Source organism: Anopheles coustani, chromosome 3 (genome assembly GCF_943734705.1).
Source record: "Anopheles coustani chromosome 3, idAnoCousDA_361_x.2, whole genome shotgun sequence".
Lineage (NCBI taxonomy): Eukaryota > Metazoa > Arthropoda > Insecta > Diptera > Culicidae > Anopheles > Anopheles coustani.
The window spans coordinates 61,616,269-61,633,159 of NC_071288.1; the positions used below are offsets into that span (position 1 = coordinate 61,616,269).

General features: G+C 43.0%; 5 protein-coding genes across 7 annotated transcripts; 3 read left to right on the top strand and 2 right to left on the bottom strand.

The window, feature by feature from the left end:
* Positions 1 to 2,754: 2,754 nt before the first annotated feature.
* LOC131264619 (phospholipase A2-like) lies at positions 2,755 to 3,735 on the top strand. Its single transcript, XM_058266893.1, has 4 exons — positions 2,755 to 2,932; positions 3,000 to 3,156; positions 3,225 to 3,377; positions 3,447 to 3,735. Exons 1-4 carry the CDS (start codon positions 2,755 to 2,757, stop codon positions 3,553 to 3,555), a joined length of 597 nt encoding a protein of 198 aa, XP_058122876.1. The 3' UTR covers positions 3,556 to 3,735.
* On the bottom strand, positions 3,570 to 6,353 carry LOC131271904 (aquaporin-11). 2 transcript variants are annotated; one of them, XM_058273474.1, is made up of 5 exons: positions 6,006 to 6,353; positions 5,794 to 5,916; positions 4,340 to 4,491; positions 4,132 to 4,270; positions 3,570 to 4,058 (listed from the first exon to the last, which is right to left on the bottom strand). In XM_058273474.1, exons 1-5 carry the CDS (start codon positions 6,181 to 6,183, stop codon positions 3,862 to 3,864), a joined length of 789 nt encoding a protein of 262 aa, XP_058129457.1. In that variant the 5' UTR covers positions 6,184 to 6,353; the 3' UTR covers positions 3,570 to 3,861. The 2 variants fall into 2 exon arrangements, with proteins under 2 accessions (XP_058129457.1, XP_058129458.1); XM_058273475.1 differs by having other exon boundaries at positions 3,570 to 4,076.
* A 903-nt stretch (positions 6,354 to 7,256) lies between these two features.
* Positions 7,257 to 9,855, top strand: LOC131272532 (sulfite oxidase, mitochondrial). The gene is made up of 5 exons (XM_058274289.1): positions 7,257 to 7,266; positions 7,488 to 7,620; positions 7,686 to 7,894; positions 8,016 to 8,478; positions 8,561 to 9,855. Exons 2-5 carry the CDS (start codon positions 7,589 to 7,591, stop codon positions 9,588 to 9,590), a joined length of 1,734 nt encoding a protein of 577 aa, XP_058130272.1. The 5' UTR covers positions 7,257 to 7,266; positions 7,488 to 7,588; the 3' UTR covers positions 9,591 to 9,855.
* Positions 9,856 to 11,213: 1,358 nt separating this feature from the next.
* LOC131259886 (heat shock 70 kDa protein cognate 5) lies at positions 11,214 to 14,455 on the bottom strand. Of its 2 annotated transcripts, none has more exons than XM_058261495.1 (5): positions 14,329 to 14,455; positions 13,960 to 13,997; positions 11,904 to 13,587; positions 11,657 to 11,797; positions 11,214 to 11,562 (listed from the first exon to the last, which is right to left on the bottom strand). In XM_058261495.1, exons 1-5 carry the CDS (start codon positions 14,389 to 14,391, stop codon positions 11,464 to 11,466), a joined length of 2,025 nt encoding a protein of 674 aa, XP_058117478.1. In that variant the 5' UTR covers positions 14,392 to 14,455; the 3' UTR covers positions 11,214 to 11,463. The 2 variants fall into 2 exon arrangements, with proteins under 2 accessions (XP_058117478.1, XP_058117477.1); XM_058261494.1 differs by lacking the exon at positions 13,960 to 13,997 and adding an exon at positions 13,632 to 13,723 and having other exon boundaries at positions 11,904 to 13,577; positions 14,325 to 14,391.
* Positions 14,456 to 14,882: 427 nt separating this feature from the next.
* LOC131259888 (ras-related protein Rab-18-B) lies at positions 14,883 to 16,152 on the top strand. The gene is made up of 3 exons (XM_058261497.1): positions 14,883 to 15,123; positions 15,309 to 15,744; positions 15,811 to 16,152. The coding sequence occupies exons 1-3, from the start codon at positions 15,053 to 15,055 to the stop codon at positions 15,907 to 15,909; spliced, it is 606 nt and encodes a 201-aa protein (XP_058117480.1). The 5' UTR covers positions 14,883 to 15,052; the 3' UTR covers positions 15,910 to 16,152.
* The last annotated feature ends 739 nt before the right edge of the window (positions 16,153 to 16,891 follow it).

A 16,891-nucleotide genomic window follows, 5' to 3' on the forward strand; every position in this document is an offset into this window, starting at 1 on the left:
TACGAGATATCCCGTAACTCGGTCGCGTGGTTTAATTTCTTCTGTATCTTTCTCTCTCCCTCCCCCTTTCTTGCCGCGTGCTGCTGGTAGTCTCGATGAGGAGTATTCACTTTTCGTCAAGAATCTTCTCCCCTGCCAACGAATACTGTGTGTCGTAATGATCCTCAAGGACCGCACCAGCAAATGCACTACTCAGTTATACGCTTTCATTGCGTTTCGGGGTTTACTTTATCCGCGGCGATAGTCATAAGAGTTCTTGTTTCCCCGCTTCACCAAACTTAATTCCACCACCGCTTGTGCAGGAGGTGTATCTGTTCCACAATGGAGGAGTTTCTAGTATTGTCGTGGGCTTCTACGGTACTTTTTGAGTACGTCTAGTATAACTTCTAACACCTATGGCAACGCACAGAACGCTACAAAACGGCGATTCTAGCTCACTAGCACTACTGATAATGTTTCGAATACTTTATGTTACCGAGGAACGAGGTCTAGTGCGATAAAACTGGGGTTTGGTTTTCTCTTCGGCTAAAATTTTACATTACTAATCAGCTCAATAAATGCATCCTCTTTAAGTTAAATCAAACAGCTTTGTCTAATTCCTTGTTTTCGCCCTTTTCACTTTCGTCCACGAGAATATTCGATTTGGCAATCCGGTCAGCTACAAAGGTTCGGACTCAACATTTAAGCCAACTTTCGTAGGAAAAAAAAAACACTACCCGTAGCACAGAATCCGCTGTGCGTGCGCTTTGTTTCAGTCTTAGCCTACCACAACTCTCAAGAGCTCCACAAAACGAGTGTTCAAAAATCAAACCACACGAGAATCTGTTCGAGGATCCCCTTTTCCGGATGCCTTTTTTCGTTCCGGCGTAAGCTTGCGGCCAGGGATGGGGCCACGGCGGGTGGTACAATTATCTAACAATCGACGATTGGTTTTTTTTTTCTTCTCGTTTCTCCAAAACTGTGTCCGGCAGCCTCAAAAAAATGTGTGAAAACGCTACTTGCTGAATCGGTGGTTTAGGTTGGTTTTTTACTTTACGCTCACTCTTTTCCGGTTTGCTATCTACTAAAACTGGTGTCGCTTGGGAGTAAAGTGCTGACTTCAAATGGCTTCAGGCAGATATTTGCAACACAACAGCAGTGCACGGATTCGTAGCCGAAATTAAAATGACCACCCGAGCCCGAAGAGACTCTACTGAAATACTGCCAACTCTGATGGGAAAATCCGACGTCCGAATCGACCTGATCCTGAGCAAACGAGACCGTTGGATGTCCTTTCCAATAGTTCTCTTCCACTCCTGCGCACATTTGTTATCAGGCGACAATGTAAATGGCGCACATGCGCGTCTCTATTGTTTTTGGTTTTCCGTTATGGCTGCCGATGACAACTCTTTCCACTGGAAAGCTTCAAAAACCTTGGTCACAACTGTAAATAATGGCTAAAGCAACTAATTTCTCAATAACTTTTTAGTGGCTTGGCCAATTTTAGCGACTGACCCCTCAATTCTAATAAAAACCATATTCCACAACTACCAGAAATTTAGATAACTCCATCAATGTTCGATCGAGTCATTGACCTCACCTTGACCTTGACATAGAATGTGTGACCTAATACAACAATTTCAGGAAATCCAGCAAGGCAACTGTTTAATTTTAACCTTCTGGTTGATTTACTGAAGTAAAACACATTTTTTTAGCTCACACCCAATAGAATAAGGCAGAAGATTATTTCGAAGAGAAGTAAACGTTAGAAACGGTCCAATCATAATGAACCCCTATGGCAGGGGTGAGCAACCTTTCAGAACTGCGGGTCCTATCTTCTAACGAGATGGCTCAGCGAACCGAAACCAAAGTCTTCAATTACTAAGAACACTAGTACATACCGTTTGCTTATTATGACGAACTAGTTTCACTGTCATTTTGAGAATATAGTTGGCTATTAAGATATACAATTCACTTATCAATTTACAATATGTATCAATTGATACAAGCACATAGTAAGTTTGTACATAAAGTATCAAAACCATACAGATTTATCATATTAAGTACTAATGCAGATTTGTCTCATCAACTTCAATTATCTGCTTTCAAATCTCCCAAAAGAAGTAGGGGCAAGGGAATCTTAAATTCGGACACAGGAAAATAAGCATCTTATTTGTAATGTAAACAATCACGGGCGTCTCAATTCGCTAAAATTCTAAAATTAATGCTGAATCTTTTTAGAACTTGTCATTCTTTACATTGTTAGTTGTTGCAGTTAAAACTTTTGGTGAAAAATTCTAAACGAGTTAAACCAAATTGACAAAACCTTCACCTTCTACGAAATTCACGTTCAACTTGAACTCGACATATTCGACGCAATTTCGTTGACCTTCGGAAATAGTTAATAAACCTTCCTTGAATAAACCTTCCGAAATTCTTTCCATCATTTCCGCATTTCATTCCAGACCATCAAAAATGCACCGCCTGTCAGCAGCGCAATGCGAATAGGTCAATCCCGTGGGAGGTTATCTACGCGGTTGGAGGCAACGCAATGTTTGTTAACCTTTTCCAGAACAATGGCAACTATTTTTCGCAACTGATAGTCGGCACCGCCCGTGGATACAACCCGGTTTAAAGCCGCTGGGGTATCACCATGGACTTCCGATCGTTCAGTGCGGAATGTGACGATCGGAATGGTACGACAAACCTTTGCTTCCTATATATACTCGATGCAACAGTGTCTGTTTTGTGACACCGCTTTGCTTCTGGGTAAGAATGAAGTTGGCGATATTCTTAGTAGTTTGTTTTACGGCGCGCATTGCGCGAGTGGATTGCACGAGATTGCTCTACAAAAACGTCGAAACGTTTGACTTTGAAAATGAAATAGACAGCGGCGAGCAGGGAAAGTCGCGATCCAACCGTACCGTAGAGAGGATAAATCTTACAGTCCCTGGTGAGCACTAAATTCTGGTTCTAGACATCCTGTGTTCATGCACGATGATCACTTGTGTTACTTGCAGGAACGAAGTGGTGTGGCCCAGGAAATACTGCTAGCGACTACGAGGATCTTGGTTCCAACTCGGAAGTAGACGCTTGCTGTCGTGACCACGACCACTGCGATAACATCCCAGCCGGGGAAACTAAGTATGGACTTAAAAATAACGATTACTTCACTAGGTAACAGAACATTTACAGAGCACCAGGCAAGGAGGGCATCTCAAAGATAATCTTTCCGCTTTTCGAAGGCTCCACTGCAAATGTGACCGAGACTTCCAAAATTGTCTGCGCAGAGTCAACACTACGTTTTCCAACAAACTTGGCAACTTTTACTTCACCGTCCGCGATCAGTGCTACAAGAAGCAGCATCCCATTGTCGATTGTGCTGAGCATACGAATAAGTACGAACGTTTTACTTACGTGTGCATGGTCTTAGCATCTCATACACGTTTTCTTCACCCTGTTGATAGAGTTTTTCTGCGACGATGCGTGCGCTACACACTGGACACCTCCCGGAGTGATATGTGGCAGTGGTTCGATCTCCCGTTCTACGATGGCAACGTGTTGGACGGTTTTTAAACGGATCGGGGAAAACTAACGTCAACCATGTTTATTCGTTGCTCATAATTCGCTCGTACAACTGCCACACGTTGCAGGTCTTTAGAATCGTTACAGTTTAATCACATGTTAGCCTAACGACGAACTGATATCAGACGCCACACGAGCTCGATGCGTCACACCCTAGCACGGGTCTCGGGAAGGGAAATCGCAACAACACTATCGTTATGAATAAATCGTTCCATGTGGTTAAATCACATGGTTTCAATTGACTAGATTTTGTTAAGTTACTTATCATCTTCATTATCATCATCATTAGCATCATGCTTATTCTGCCTTGGCTTTCGCCACTAGGAACATCTCGCGGAAGGTGGCCGTCTTGAAGAGGGGCACTGACAGCACGGCGCCAACGCACGACCCAATCCAGTACACGATGATGTGCTCCAACGCGGAGTTGCCGGCGCAGCCCCACTTGAGCGCCGTGGCCAGAACCGGATTGAAGTAGCCACCAGAGTAGTTGAACGCTGCAACCATAAAGATAGCTGTGCGTTAAATGCATGACGACAGAGTGCGGCTCTAACTAGGATTTCCCTTTACCGGCAACCACGAGGCTGGTACCAATGAACGAGTCGATGAACGCACCGAACCGCGCATCCTTTTCCGAGATCACCTTCGACGCCAACCGGCAACAGAGGGTCGCGAATCCTTCAATGAACGCACCAAGGTACAAGTTTACCTAAAACCAAAAGCAATTCCCATCGATCAATTCCCATCGAAGCGCAGATTCTGTACCAAGCCTACTTACCTGAAGATCGGCTTTGCAATCTTCAAACGCTCTGCCTTGGTGGGTTTCCGCTAGCTCCAGCCACCAGTAAAGTTGTACGTAACGGAATATGCAACACCCGCCCATAAGCTGGGCCCAAATTTTGAGGGCGGCTTCCTTAAAACTGACTTCACCTAAAAATGGGAGTAAAAAATGCAAATGATTAAAAAATGGTGTTCAGTTATCAAATATGAAACAAAGCAAATAAAAATAAATAATGAATTCATATATGCGCGTAATGGTAAAATTGAATTAAAATTAAAATGTCTATTTGGTCTATAGCTCCGCTATTTATTTCATGGTGCCATAAAATTTTTAAATTTTGTTTTTGCGACTTTCCTTTTTAAAAAAATCAACATGCTTATAGTTTTATTTTATATCTATTATCTTTGCTTAACAATGAACAAAATACTTCTACCAATAATATAATATGATCTAGGAATTTCCGAAAGTCTCCCAATTTAAAATACAATATAACCTGATCAAATCCCATATAAACGAATTAAAGTGTATTTAACCGAATCAAATCCAATATAAACGAATTAAAGTGTATTTAACCGAATCAAATCCAATATAAAAAAATTGAAGTGTAATTAAATTTTTGTTTTTGTTTAAATTTAGGTATCATTTTCATTCTGTGAATGTAGTCCATCAGTTAAAAATAGTTTAAATCCCAAGAAACATTTTAGTGTCTTTTATGATAAAAAGCATGTTAAAAAGTTTAATGATAGTCAAATGATATTTTTTATTTTCTTTAGAACTAATTACCTGCAATTTCGAATAAAAATCATCCTATCACAAATAAGTGGTAATACATTTCCCCACATTTTAGATTTGCCATCATGGGCAAATGCTACGCTGCTGTTTATAAGATTTAACTAAAAGTGACAATTTTCCTGTTCCGAATTGACTATATTCTGTTCAGAAATTAAGACTAGCTGATGGTATCTCGCTGAATACCGTTGCAATAGACCTAGGGCCAACTTTTTTGTTAGAAGAACAGAATCCGGAAATTGCCATTGCGTAAAATCAAAGAATACTGTCCAATAAGAGCACGATACGCTCTAGTTAAAAAGCAAATTGATGGCACTGATCTCGAAGAGATACAGCTTAAATCACCCGACAACGCTCGAATTTTGTTTGCAAACATAACCAGCCAAAGCGCGTCTAATATAAATATACATTTCCGGATGACAGGGGTAGACCATTTTGAAACCAGTGTTAGTGAGCATGGTGAAAGTAGATAAAAATAAATCCTTCGTCTAGTCTCGATGGAAAGCGGGAGTCCCAAAAGGGCATGGTTTGGCAAAGTCATTGGCCAAGGCGGTATATTATTTCATCCTTTTGTGGCCGATGCGGTCCAGGAGAAGACACAATCAAGCCCTAAAAAATATCGTTTGCACGGTCCTCCGACTTACATAACAAACATTGCTCACCTTCAACAATTTGCTCCATATAGGTGTACGGACAAGCGGTAGCCGAGCCCCAGTTGCGTCCCCACCAGATGGTGAGGGAGAACAGGAACACGGCATACGTTGCCACTCCGAAATTGTCCGCCACTGTAATGGGTTACGGGAGAGAAAGAACCGTAGAATTGGCGCAATCGATGCCATATTCCGGGGAACTGCGTTGGTTACGATCACTTTACCAATAATCAACTCGAAACAACATCCGCACAGCTCGGCAGCGGCAATTGCCTCGAAGATCAGCTCCTTCACCAGCCCATCTTTCGACAGGCGCTCGTTTAGCCTGCGGGCAACGATCGCAAAAATGCAAGTTAATGCTATGAAAAAGGCACTATAACCCAGCTGCTCGATTGTTGCCATTTTGTGTCAGCCACCAAACTATGGGTAGAATTCGTATTCGATCGTTGTTCGTTATATGCTTTTTCTGCAGAGATCTCAAAAAACCACCATTTCACGTAGAGATTGGACAAAATTTTTGTCTCTTTCCCCACTCGAGGCTCAAAAACAGGACTGCACCAGTGCACACGCGATTGAGATCGAACACTGTGCTAAACTGTCGCGAAGCGGAGTAAAAATAAACCTGCGAACCATACAGCGAGACACTCTTAGTCAAAGGTCCCTCACAATTGCTATGCTGCTGCCCCATGACGATCGTCAACGTTTCCCCCATCCCACGTGCCAGGTACGCTGGGAGCAACAGTAGGGCGCGCTTTTGGTATGTTGACTGTCATGATCAACATCGTTTATTTCCAAGTGTGTGACGTATAGGCAACAGCATATTTTGGAAGTGGAAGCTGTGTATCGCCACACTCAATCGTTATTATGCTAGAAGGCGCTAATATGTTGTAAACGTAAGTGTTTTAGCTATGTTTTATGTATGAATACGAGCTAAAATAAATACATTAATCTGTTGTGAAGGTCACCATATTTCAAGTTCGTTCGATTATTTTGTTATGGCCATAAACTACCTTATAGTATACGATCAATAAACAGCATATTATACTTCTTTGAGAATAAATAAAACCTTCATTCATGTCCTAGAGCCATAGTGTTTGCTAAATGATTTTCATGGTTCAAACATTTGAATCCTACTGTAATGTGTTTGATTTATTATACAAGACATGCATTTTAAGGTGGAATAGCAAACCTGTGGAACAACTGTTAACGGTTTAGTTTGAAACCAACCGGTTGTGGCTCGGCTGACAGAATTGGATTGGAAAAGGATGGCGATATAGAAAGGAGAAAAAATATAAACAACAACAAACAGGAACTACCACGAACCATCAAACATCGTCATAGCCTGCAGTGTTCAACATAGTCCGTTAGTGGTTGGATCATCGGATGATCGCTTGCCACAATTTTGTTATTGCTAATGCCAACCGGCAAAAAATCTTTTGTTTGTTTTGTTGCGAAAAATTAATCAACGTTAAAATAAGTTTACTTGTGAGTATATGAAAATATAAAGTATTTTTATGCTGCGTTTAGCTATTTTTGAACGTTGAACATTCTACGTTGTAGAGGAGGAGTGATAACAAGTTGTGCACTGCAAGGTTTTACACTTACGTGTTATCAGTGTCGTGGAGTTGAAAATGTCCAACTTTATGGTCGACATTGCATTGAACACAGCAGCGTTGAAATCGTACATTTGCGTTTTTTTCTTCCAGCGGAACAAAGCTCAACATTTTTATCCGGCTTGCCGAAACCCGAGTGATACAGCAGTTTACCGTAAACCGGTTTTTCGCATAGAGACCGAAACGTAGCGAACATGTTTGCCCGTCTGATTGTTTCAGGGAACAGGTGTGTAGGGGAAGTTGGCCGAATGTGGACACCGAGCGACATAATGGACCTGTAAGTTATTTTAGATCTCGTTTGCTGTGGGTCTCCTGTCGCGCCGCTTCAATTGGTAGCGGCACCGGTGAAGGCGACAAAGGGGCGACGCTGCAAAAATCGGCCCCCCAATACCAACATCATCAATCAGGTGGTGGCGATGGTTCAAAAGATACGATGCTATCTGCGACAGCCGTCATCTTTGGGGGATCGTTGCTGACATATTTGATAACGCACAAGATAAGTAAGGACCGTTAATCTAAGAAGAAAAAACCAGATAATGGGTTGTTGACTTTAGACCACGGTTTGTTGGTCAAGTGTTATAAGATTAGATAGAATTAATCTTAAGGATATCTCCTTTCCAGAAAATGATTCTTCTAAAATCTACGCAAAAGAAATACCTCTCGATGAAATCCGCAAAGCACACGATACTGTCCGCAAGGATCTGCCCGAGTACACGATGGACGAGGTGATAAAACACAACGCGCCGTCGGCCGGAATTTGGGTGACGTATGGAATCGGTGTGTACGATATCACATCGTTCGTTCCGAAGCACCCCGGTAGCGATAAGGTCATGCTGGCCGCCGGTGGCGCAATTGATCCTTTCTGGCACGTGTTCCAGCAGCACAACACGAAAGAAGTGCTAACACTGCTGGAATCGTATCGCATCGGGAATTTGCGGGCGGACGACGTGGTCGGAACGAAGGATTTGCACAACCCGTGGGCAGCCGAACCGAAACGTCATCCCATCCTGAAGCCTGCAACCTTGCAACCATTCAATGCCGAACCGCCGGCATCGATTCTTGTCGACAGTTTCTTGACCCCGAAGTAGGTGGATTAGCCGAAAAAGATTTTTCATTCCATCTCCAAAGACCTCACTTGTCCTATTTTTTTAAATTTTGCATTACAGTGAATTTTTCTACGTCCGCAATCATCTGCCCGTGCCGGAAGTGGACATAAAAAGCTACGAACTCGAGCTAGAGAACGAAAAATCCGGCAAGAGTAAAACGATCCGTTTCGGAGATCTCCGCAAGTATCCCAAGCATACCGTAACGGCGACGATAATGTGTGGAGGTAACCGACGCAGCGAAATGATGGAAGTTAAACCAATCAAAGGACTTCCCTGGGGTCCTTCGGCAGTTGGTAATGCGCAATGGACAGGGGCGCGACTTTGCGACGTGCTGCGTGATATGGGCGTACGGCAAGGAGACGAAGAGGGACACGTGCAATTCGAGGGGCTCGATACGGACCCCACAAGCACACCGTATGGTGCCTCGATACCGCTGGCTAAGGCAATGGACCCTCGTGGTGATGTTATTCTAGCGTACGAAATGAACGGCCAGCCGTTGAACCGTGATCATGGCTTTCCGGTGCGCGTCATCGTACCGGGAGTGGTCGGTTCACGGAACGTTAAGTGGCTCGGCAAGATAATTGTGTCACGAGATGAGAGCAACTCGCACTGGCAGCAGAATGATTACAAGTCGTTCAGTCCAAGCACAGACTGGGACACGGTGGATTTCAAGACTGCTCCAGCGATTCAAAACATGCCCATTACGTCGGCCATTTGCACTCCAGCCAATGGTGAAACGTTGACGGTGGACGATGGTTTCGTTACGGTCAAAGGATACGCCTGGTCGGGCGGTGGTTCCGCCGTCATCCGCGTGGATCTTAGCGCCGATGGCGGAAAAACGTGGGTTGTAGCTAACTTAGAAGAAACCGAACTAGGTACCGGTCCCGGTCGCCACTGGTCGTGGTCCCTGTGGTCAGCCAAGATTCCCATCCAGCCCGGCCAACGTGGACCGATAGAGATTTTTTGTAAGGCAGTGGATTCCAACTATAACACACAGCCTGAAACTTTTGAAAACATCTGGAACCTTCGTGGTGTGGTTGGCAATGCGTACAGTAGAGTGAAGATTAACTTAAAACCAGCAGCCCGTTAGCACGCACTCAAAAGTTATATTGTGATCAACTTAAGTGTACGGTATCGAAATCGATAAATAAAATATCGTTCCCTTATTTCAGTTATTTACACCAATTTGGTGCCACAAAATAACTTCGATGATCTTTGAAATAATCTTTTAAAGCGCATGGATGTTGTCGCTAAATGTGTTTTTGGAATACGAAAACGTATCACAATATGTCTTAGAAAGTAAGCGAAAAATTAAGATCAAATGTTGCTTTTGTTAAAATAAAAATAATGTTTATGTTTCAACTAATAAATTTATGGATCTTTCTTGAACGAAAAGCGAACCACAAAGAACGAGAAAACGTAACGTACACGTAACGAGAAAAACATACATAGGCCCTGTTAGAGCTGTATTTGAACTAATTGACCAGAACTTAATCGAAGAATCTCTGATTCATATACCATGTGATCTGGGTTATTTTATCTATAAAAGGCAAAATGAGGCTGCACGAAATTCTGCACGAAAAATTGGTAACCTCTACCAAAACATACCCACTCATAATTAATTCAGCTGCATTGTGGTCAACGGCAATTGCATCATATTTTAAAATCTATGCCAAACTCCAACAAAATATTTACGTTAGTTAAGAGGTGCAAGTTTTGCTTTGAAAAGGCATTTAATGAAAGAGTGAATGAGTCCCCGGCGACTATTGCTTTTAATAAAAAATTTAGAAAATGTTTCGTAATTATTAATTCGATGTAATTCAATTTGTTAGGCAATTATACATGAACAGTCAAAGGCAATTGATTTGTTAAGTTTCAGGTCTATAATCACTTTTTTTACTTTTTAGAGTAATTCTAAATAAACGGAATTATTTGCGTTATACTTCTTCATTTTAAAAGTTTAAATCACTGATGCCAAGTGGTTTCTTGAACAGTGAATTTCATAACCGGCAAGAGGACTGAACCACCGTTAGTTTAATCAAATTCTGTAAGAAAGTGAACTACGAGCTTGTGACGTGAACTACGATTAGTTTTGAATTGCAAAACATATAGAAATTAAATTGATATTATTTCTACAGAATATGGAAAACGAATTTTGAACCAAACGAAACCAACCAATTTTCATAAATCCAACCAAAATAACGTTTTGGCCCGCAAACCTATTTTGGGAGGAAATGTGACTTGCGAGTTCAAACGAGTCTGACATCACTGGCTTAAATAATCGATAATGATCTCACAACAACCTTACACTTATCGACAAATTTAATATAAACAAACTCCAAGTTTGAATGTTAGATTTCGAACAGAGACAAGATTAATTGGGTTGAGTTTTATTTCAAACAATAACTTAATCACATGGGTTTCCCAAACACATAAATATAATCCTTAAATTCATTGAACGAATTCTACCGTAAACGACATTTATGGTCTGTTGCCGATTAAGAATCACTCGCAAGGTTGGATGCATAATAACATTTTTCCACAATCGCCTTACTCGTTTGAAGCTTGTACCTTTTACGGTTTATTCTAAAATACGTAACATTCATTTCAAAGGCAATTTAGCTAATGCATACTCGACGTAATATTTGCTACTTGAGGTTTCCTTTTCCATTTGATTAACATCTGCTGAGAAAAAGCTGCACACGAACGTCCAATAACCCCTTCCGCTTGTAAGGATTTGGTATAGGAAGAGCATGGATATTTCTTCACATAAACCCAAAATAAAACATGTACAGCTACGTCAAGCATATTACGTTGTAGTGTGATTTTCGTCATCTATTCTGTTTATTGTACGTTAGCGTATCTTTAATAGTGTCGAAATTATTCCGTTTTCATGTACGTTTCTATTTCTACTGGATTCGGTGTGACAATGTGTTTATGAGTCTTTCGTCTAATGTAGATATTTAATTTTTGTTCTCCTTCTCCTTCTTCTCTGCATCTTCCGTACCACTACTGCTTCCACTGCTACTGCTGCTGCCACTGCTCTCACGCTCCGACGCCATCTGAAGAAACAAGACGACAAAATAAAGCATTATTTTAACCCCAATCGATTGAACGCGGATCGTACGACGGATTCGTTTTTTTGTTTGAACATACCTTCTTGTATGCCATTTCGAACAGCTTCAACGATGACTGCTGCAGAGCACTGGTTGTTTTGCGAATTTCCTCTGGGTCGGCTTCATCCTTGTTGGCAAGAATTTCTCGTACCTTGGTGATTTCTTCTCGCAGCTTGTCACACTGTAAATGCAAAGAAATATGGTTTAGTTTGCCAGTTTTCATTATCTCGGCATTAAACGCTAAAAGCTAATAGAAAGTAATGATCAATGAAGAGTAATTCTCTTACCTCTTCCTTTGGTAGCTGATCCTTGAATTCTTCCATCTTCGTCTCGGTATCGTGCACGATGCCTTCGGCCTGGTTGATCGCCTCGATACGATCCTTCTTTTGTTTGTCAGCCTGTGCGTATTGCTCTGCGTTCTTTACCATGTTTTCGATTTCATCCTTGCTCAAGCCACCCGACGATTGGATGACAATCTGTTGTTCCTTTCCAGTGCCCTTGTCACGTGCCGATACATGCACAATGCCGTTGGCATCGATATCGAACACGACCTCAATTTGCGGCACACCACGTGGCGCCGGTGGGATGCCTACCAGTGTGAACGAACCCAGCATCTTGTTGTCCGCAGCCATCTCACGCTCACCCTGGTGCACCTTGATCTCCACCTGCGTCTGTCCATCGGCGGCGGTCGAGAATACTTGGGACTTTTTCGTTGGAATCGTAGTATTGCGTGTGATAAGGCGAGTGAACACACCACCCAGAGTTTCGATACCGAGAGAAAGCGGAGTTACATCCAGCAGCAGTACATCGGTCACATCACCGGCCAAGACACCGCCCTGCACGGCCGCTCCGACAGCGACGGCTTCGTCCGGATTTACGGCACGGGAAGGTTGGCGTCCGAAAATGTCCTGCACCAGCGACTGAACCTTCGGCATACGAGTCATACCTCCGACCAACAGTACCTCGCCGATGTCCGACTTGTTGACCTCCGCGTCCGACATCGCCTTCTGGCAGGGTGCGATCGTGCGTTTGATTAGATCACCGACCAACGTTTCCAGTTTGGCGCGGGTCAGCTTCAGGTTCAAATGCTTCGGACCCGATGCGTCCATCGTGAGATAAGGGAGGTTTATATCCGTCTGCACCGACGACGACAGCTCACACTTGGCCTTCTCGGCGGCTTCCTTGAGTCGCTGCATTGCCATCGCGTCTTTCTTGATGTCGATGCCTTGATCCTTCTTAAACTCCTGCGCCAAGTAATCCAGAATGTGGTTGTCGAAATCCTCACCACCGAGCAGCGTATCGCCGTTGGTCGACTTCACCTCGAACACCCCCTTCTGGATTTCCAGGATCGAAACATCAAACGTACCACCGCCGAGATCGTACACGGCGATGATCTTGTCCTCGCTCTTATCCATACCGTACGCCAAGGCCGCAGCGGTCGGTTCGTTGATCACACGCAGCACGTTCAGGCCAGAAATCTGTCCAGCATCCTTCGTCGCCTGTCGCTGTGAATCGTTGAAGTACGCCGGCACTGTGATGACCGCATTCTTCACCGGTGTGTTCAGGTACGCCTCGGCCGTTTCCTTCATCTTCATCAGCACGAACGCGCCAATCTGACTGGGCGAGTAGACCTTGCCGTCGCTTCCTTGCACCCAAGCATCGCCATTGGATGCCTTCACCACTTTGTACGAAAGGTTAGCAAGATCCTTCTTGATTTCGGCATCGTCAAACCGACGGCCGATGAGACGCTTCGTCGCGTAGAATGTGTTGGCCGAGTTGGTAACGGCCTGTCGCTTCGCCGGCATTCCTACCAACCGCTCGCCGTCCTTTGTGAACGCTACGTGCGACGGTGTGGTACGGGCGCCTTCTGCGTTTTCAATGACTTTTGCGTTCTTACCCTCCATCACAGCAACGCAGGAGTTTGTCGTTCCCAGATCAATACCAATGACGGCACCCTTAACCTGTTCTGATCTGTAAAACCAAATCCGGAGAACGTAACATTATAATCAGTACACCCAAAGTGATTTATTCATTATCCTATGCACAATTTTGACATGAATTGCGCTGTGCAACAGATTACTGTATTCTTTCGACACATCGCGAGTACCTAGCGATCCGGTCTAGAACATTCTACGCAGTGGCTCATAGTGCACGGAAGGCGGCAGATAAAGGATCACGCGCAATTGAAATCACAACATTTTTCCTAATGACTTTCGCAACATTTCATAAGTGACCATTTGTCTCAACTAATGTTCTTTACCCAAGATTACATGCCCCACACCGGTAAAATTTCACAACCGGCTGTCATCACACCGATCTTCGCAAACATTTCATCATACTCACTTGAATCGGGCCAGCACATTATTCGGCAGAGCACCCCCCTGTAAAATCGAGAAAATGGAAAAATAATATAGCACATAACCACACCTAAAGTGCAAAATTTACGTATTTCTAAAATATTCAACGTAAAACATAAGTTTTACTGCACAAAGGCAGTCTCGTACCACATGGGGGAGAGCAGCACTTCCTTACGTTTCCATGCAAAACTATTACACAAGCCTAATACATGCTTCCTAACCTCACAATTTTCATATCAATCTCAAGGTTGCTCTCCGCCCGGGTCGAAATACCTTTTTTCGGCATCACAAAACCCGTAGCAACCGGCTTTCAACAAAGTATTTTGCCATGAAATTGAACTAGATTACTACTTACATTCTGCAGCAGTCCACGGGTTTCCACCAGGGTACGGGACAAATATTTGGCTGCCTTCAACATTTTTAACGAGCTTTCACGGACACTACGGACCACGCACGTTTCGGGCTGGAAGTTATGATGCAACTGTTTTTGGAAAACTGCGAGCACTTTGACAGTTCTTTCTGTTCTGACCTATGTTACGCACATCACTGCACATGTACGGCACGTGAAAACTAACACTGATATAATGTTTCTAGAAGTTTACTTCGAATGAACCTCGTTAGTCCTAGGTGGCATAGTTTGTTATTATATAACTACTGTATAAATGTGATAAACAACTTTATTTTACCAATTTAAGCTTACATAAAATTCTATCGAAATACTACGAAAACTGCTGTAAATAGCAAAGCAACAGCAAGTATTTTGCTGTAAAGAACACACGCTAAAATATTATATTGACCACAACTGTATCGTGCCTCGCTGGCATAAATACTTATATCCTACGCTGCTTGTTAGGTTCAACGTAATGAATCATTGTTATTTTCATAAATGTCACTTTCGTTTCCAGAAAACAAGGAAACACAAGATTTTCGATCAACAGGATTTTCATCAGCCCTAGCTTTATTTTTAGTCATATTCGCTGTTTTATGTCGTTTGTGCTGTGATCGATAAGAAACAATACACGAATTGTGCGGCGATTGTGAAGTGAAATAGCTGCAAAACGTTAACCAACCAGTAAACAATGGATCAAGATCGTATTTTAGCAACATTCAAAATATTAATTATAGGCGAAAGCGGAGTAGGAAAATCTAGGTAAATACACATTTCCATTATGCTGCCAAGGCTTCCTATGACCGAGCAGTAGAGGAAGCAGTGGCTGTTGCATTTATGATATGGTACAAGAATGACCCTGATCGTCATAATCATATTTTCCCTGCGTTGCCAAATGACGCATTAACAGATGATCATATGTTTGTTTTGTTTGTGTTTTTTTGCAGTTTAATGCTTCGGTTCACAGAGAACGATTTCGACAGCGACCAGGCGCTTACGATCGGTGTTGATTTCAAGACCAAAATGCTCGATATCGATGGTGTAAAGGTGAAGCTAGCGATATGGGATACCGCGGGCCAGGAGCGGTTCCGCACGCTAACGCCCAGCTACTATCGGGACGCCCAGGGAGCCATACTGGTGTATGACGTCACGAAAAAGGACACATTCCAAAAGCTAGAATCGTGGTTGAACGAACTGGAAATCTACGGCACTCGCAACAATATGGCTAAAATGATAGTTGGCAACAAAATAGACCAACCAAATCGATCCATTACCAGGGATGAGGGTTTCCGGTTCGCTAAAAAGCACCGCATGATGTTCATCGAAACGTCGGCGAAAACAAGCGAAGGTGTTAAGGATGCATTCGAGGAAGTAGTCCGTAAGGTAAGCATAACGCTAAAATGTACGCTTAAATAGACCACCATTATATAAAATCTTTCTTGTGCACAGATTATGGAAACAGACGGCCTCTGGGACCGAAACGATTATGGCGATGGAGTAGATCTCCACGGAAATCCAGCACCGGCGGCCGGCTCATGCTCTTGTTAAGGAAATATCGATATCTAAAGCTGCATAAGGCACAATAACCAAGCAATCACAAAGGATCTGTATACCAAGATTGTGCTTCGAAACTCCTTCATGTGCTCCATGCACATGTTAGCCATCATGTTCTTCAACACTTGTGCAGCGGAAATAAGGTTTTAATTTTGTTGTTAGGTAAATTATAATTTTTAATCAGAATGCATGTTTGCTCTTTAGATGTAAGATCTGGGCGGGAATAAAAGAGAGTAAATTAAATGTTAGACCGTTCATCAGTCAAATCAAACCGATCCGAACATTTCCTCGCCCATCACACTGGCACCTTAAAGTAACCTTTCGACATCTCTGTCAAAGATTTGCTCTCGTTTCCGTCTACAGGACATGTATGTGACACCGGCTATTCTGTTACCATGCGCCGAAAGAAGCCGAACACAAAACCCGAACTAAATCAGCTTGCCGACGAACCATACCTGCGAGCGTACTGCGGGACTCCCAACAGCCGGTATGACCAGCAGAACCGTGTGGAAAAATTCCTTCAGTCTCGCAAACGCTTACCTCTCGTGAGGGTGGCCACTTTAACATGGCATGTCGACCATGCGTTGAACAATTTAATTTCCGGCAATAGAAGAAAAACGGGAACTTTAACTGCGCACATGTGACTGTGTGTATGTGTGTGGTTGAGTACGTGGCCTGTTTGTCGCAGTAAGGGCCAAATGGCAAGAAAATGCGGTGCAATGTGGGATAAATATTAGCGAAGGCGTAACGTAGCCCCAAACCATTCCGGGTCTACCCATACCGAAGGGCGTCAACGTGTGATGAGATCAAAAATCGTGGTTTATGTCGTCATGATTTGGTGCCAAAAGAAAAATCGACACGACATGAAAATTGAAAAATAAATTCTGTCGATTAGTTCTTCAACAAATGAATCTAGTTTTGAACATAGATAATTAAACATAAATGGATCGTTTTTGCTGTATTGATATCAAATGGT

Coding starts and splice junctions, on each gene's coding strand:
- LOC131271904 (XM_058273475.1), bottom strand. CDS start 6,183: ATGGCAACAATCGAGCAGCTGGGTTATAGTGCCTTTTTCATAGCATTA. Junction 4,492..5,793: donor TATGGAGCAAATTGTTGAAG/GTGAGCAATGTT, acceptor TCCCATTTTTAG/GTGAAGTCAGTTTTAAGGAA. Junction 4,271..4,339: donor ATTGCAAAGCCGATCTTCAG/GTAAGTAGGCTT, acceptor TTTTGGTTTTAG/GTAAACTTGTACCTTGGTGC.
- LOC131272532 (XM_058274289.1), top strand. CDS start 7,589: ATGTTTGCCCGTCTGATTGTTTCAGGGAACAG. Junction 7,621..7,685: donor CTGATTGTTTCAGGGAACAG/GTGTGTAGGGGA, acceptor AAGTTATTTTAG/ATCTCGTTTGCTGTGGGTCT. Junction 7,895..8,015: donor TTTGATAACGCACAAGATAA/GTAAGGACCGTT, acceptor TCTCCTTTCCAG/AAAATGATTCTTCTAAAATC.
- LOC131264619 (XM_058266893.1), top strand. CDS start 2,755: ATGAAGTTGGCGATATTCTTAGTAGTTTGTTTTACGGCGCGCATTGCG. Junction 2,933..2,999: donor GATAAATCTTACAGTCCCTG/GTGAGCACTAAA, acceptor TGTTACTTGCAG/GAACGAAGTGGTGTGGCCCA. Junction 3,378..3,446: donor TGTGCTGAGCATACGAATAA/GTACGAACGTTT, acceptor CCCTGTTGATAG/AGTTTTTCTGCGACGATGCG.
- LOC131259886 (XM_058261494.1), bottom strand. CDS start 14,391: ATGTTGAAGGCAGCCAAATATTTGTCCCGTACCCTGGTGGAAACCCGT. Junction 13,578..13,631: donor TAATGAATAAATCACTTTGG/GTGTACTGATTA, acceptor AGATCAGAACAG/GTTAAGGGTGCCGTCATTGG. Junction 11,798..11,903: donor ATCAGCTACCAAAGGAAGAG/GTAAGAGAATTA, acceptor TTGCATTTACAG/TGTGACAAGCTGCGAGAAGA.
- LOC131259888 (XM_058261497.1), top strand. CDS start 15,053: ATGGATCAAGATCGTATTTTAGCAACATTCAAAATATTAATTATAGGC. Junction 15,124..15,308: donor AGCGGAGTAGGAAAATCTAG/GTAAATACACAT, acceptor GTTTTTTTGCAG/TTTAATGCTTCGGTTCACAG. Junction 15,745..15,810: donor TCGAGGAAGTAGTCCGTAAG/GTAAGCATAACG, acceptor TCTTGTGCACAG/ATTATGGAAACAGACGGCCT.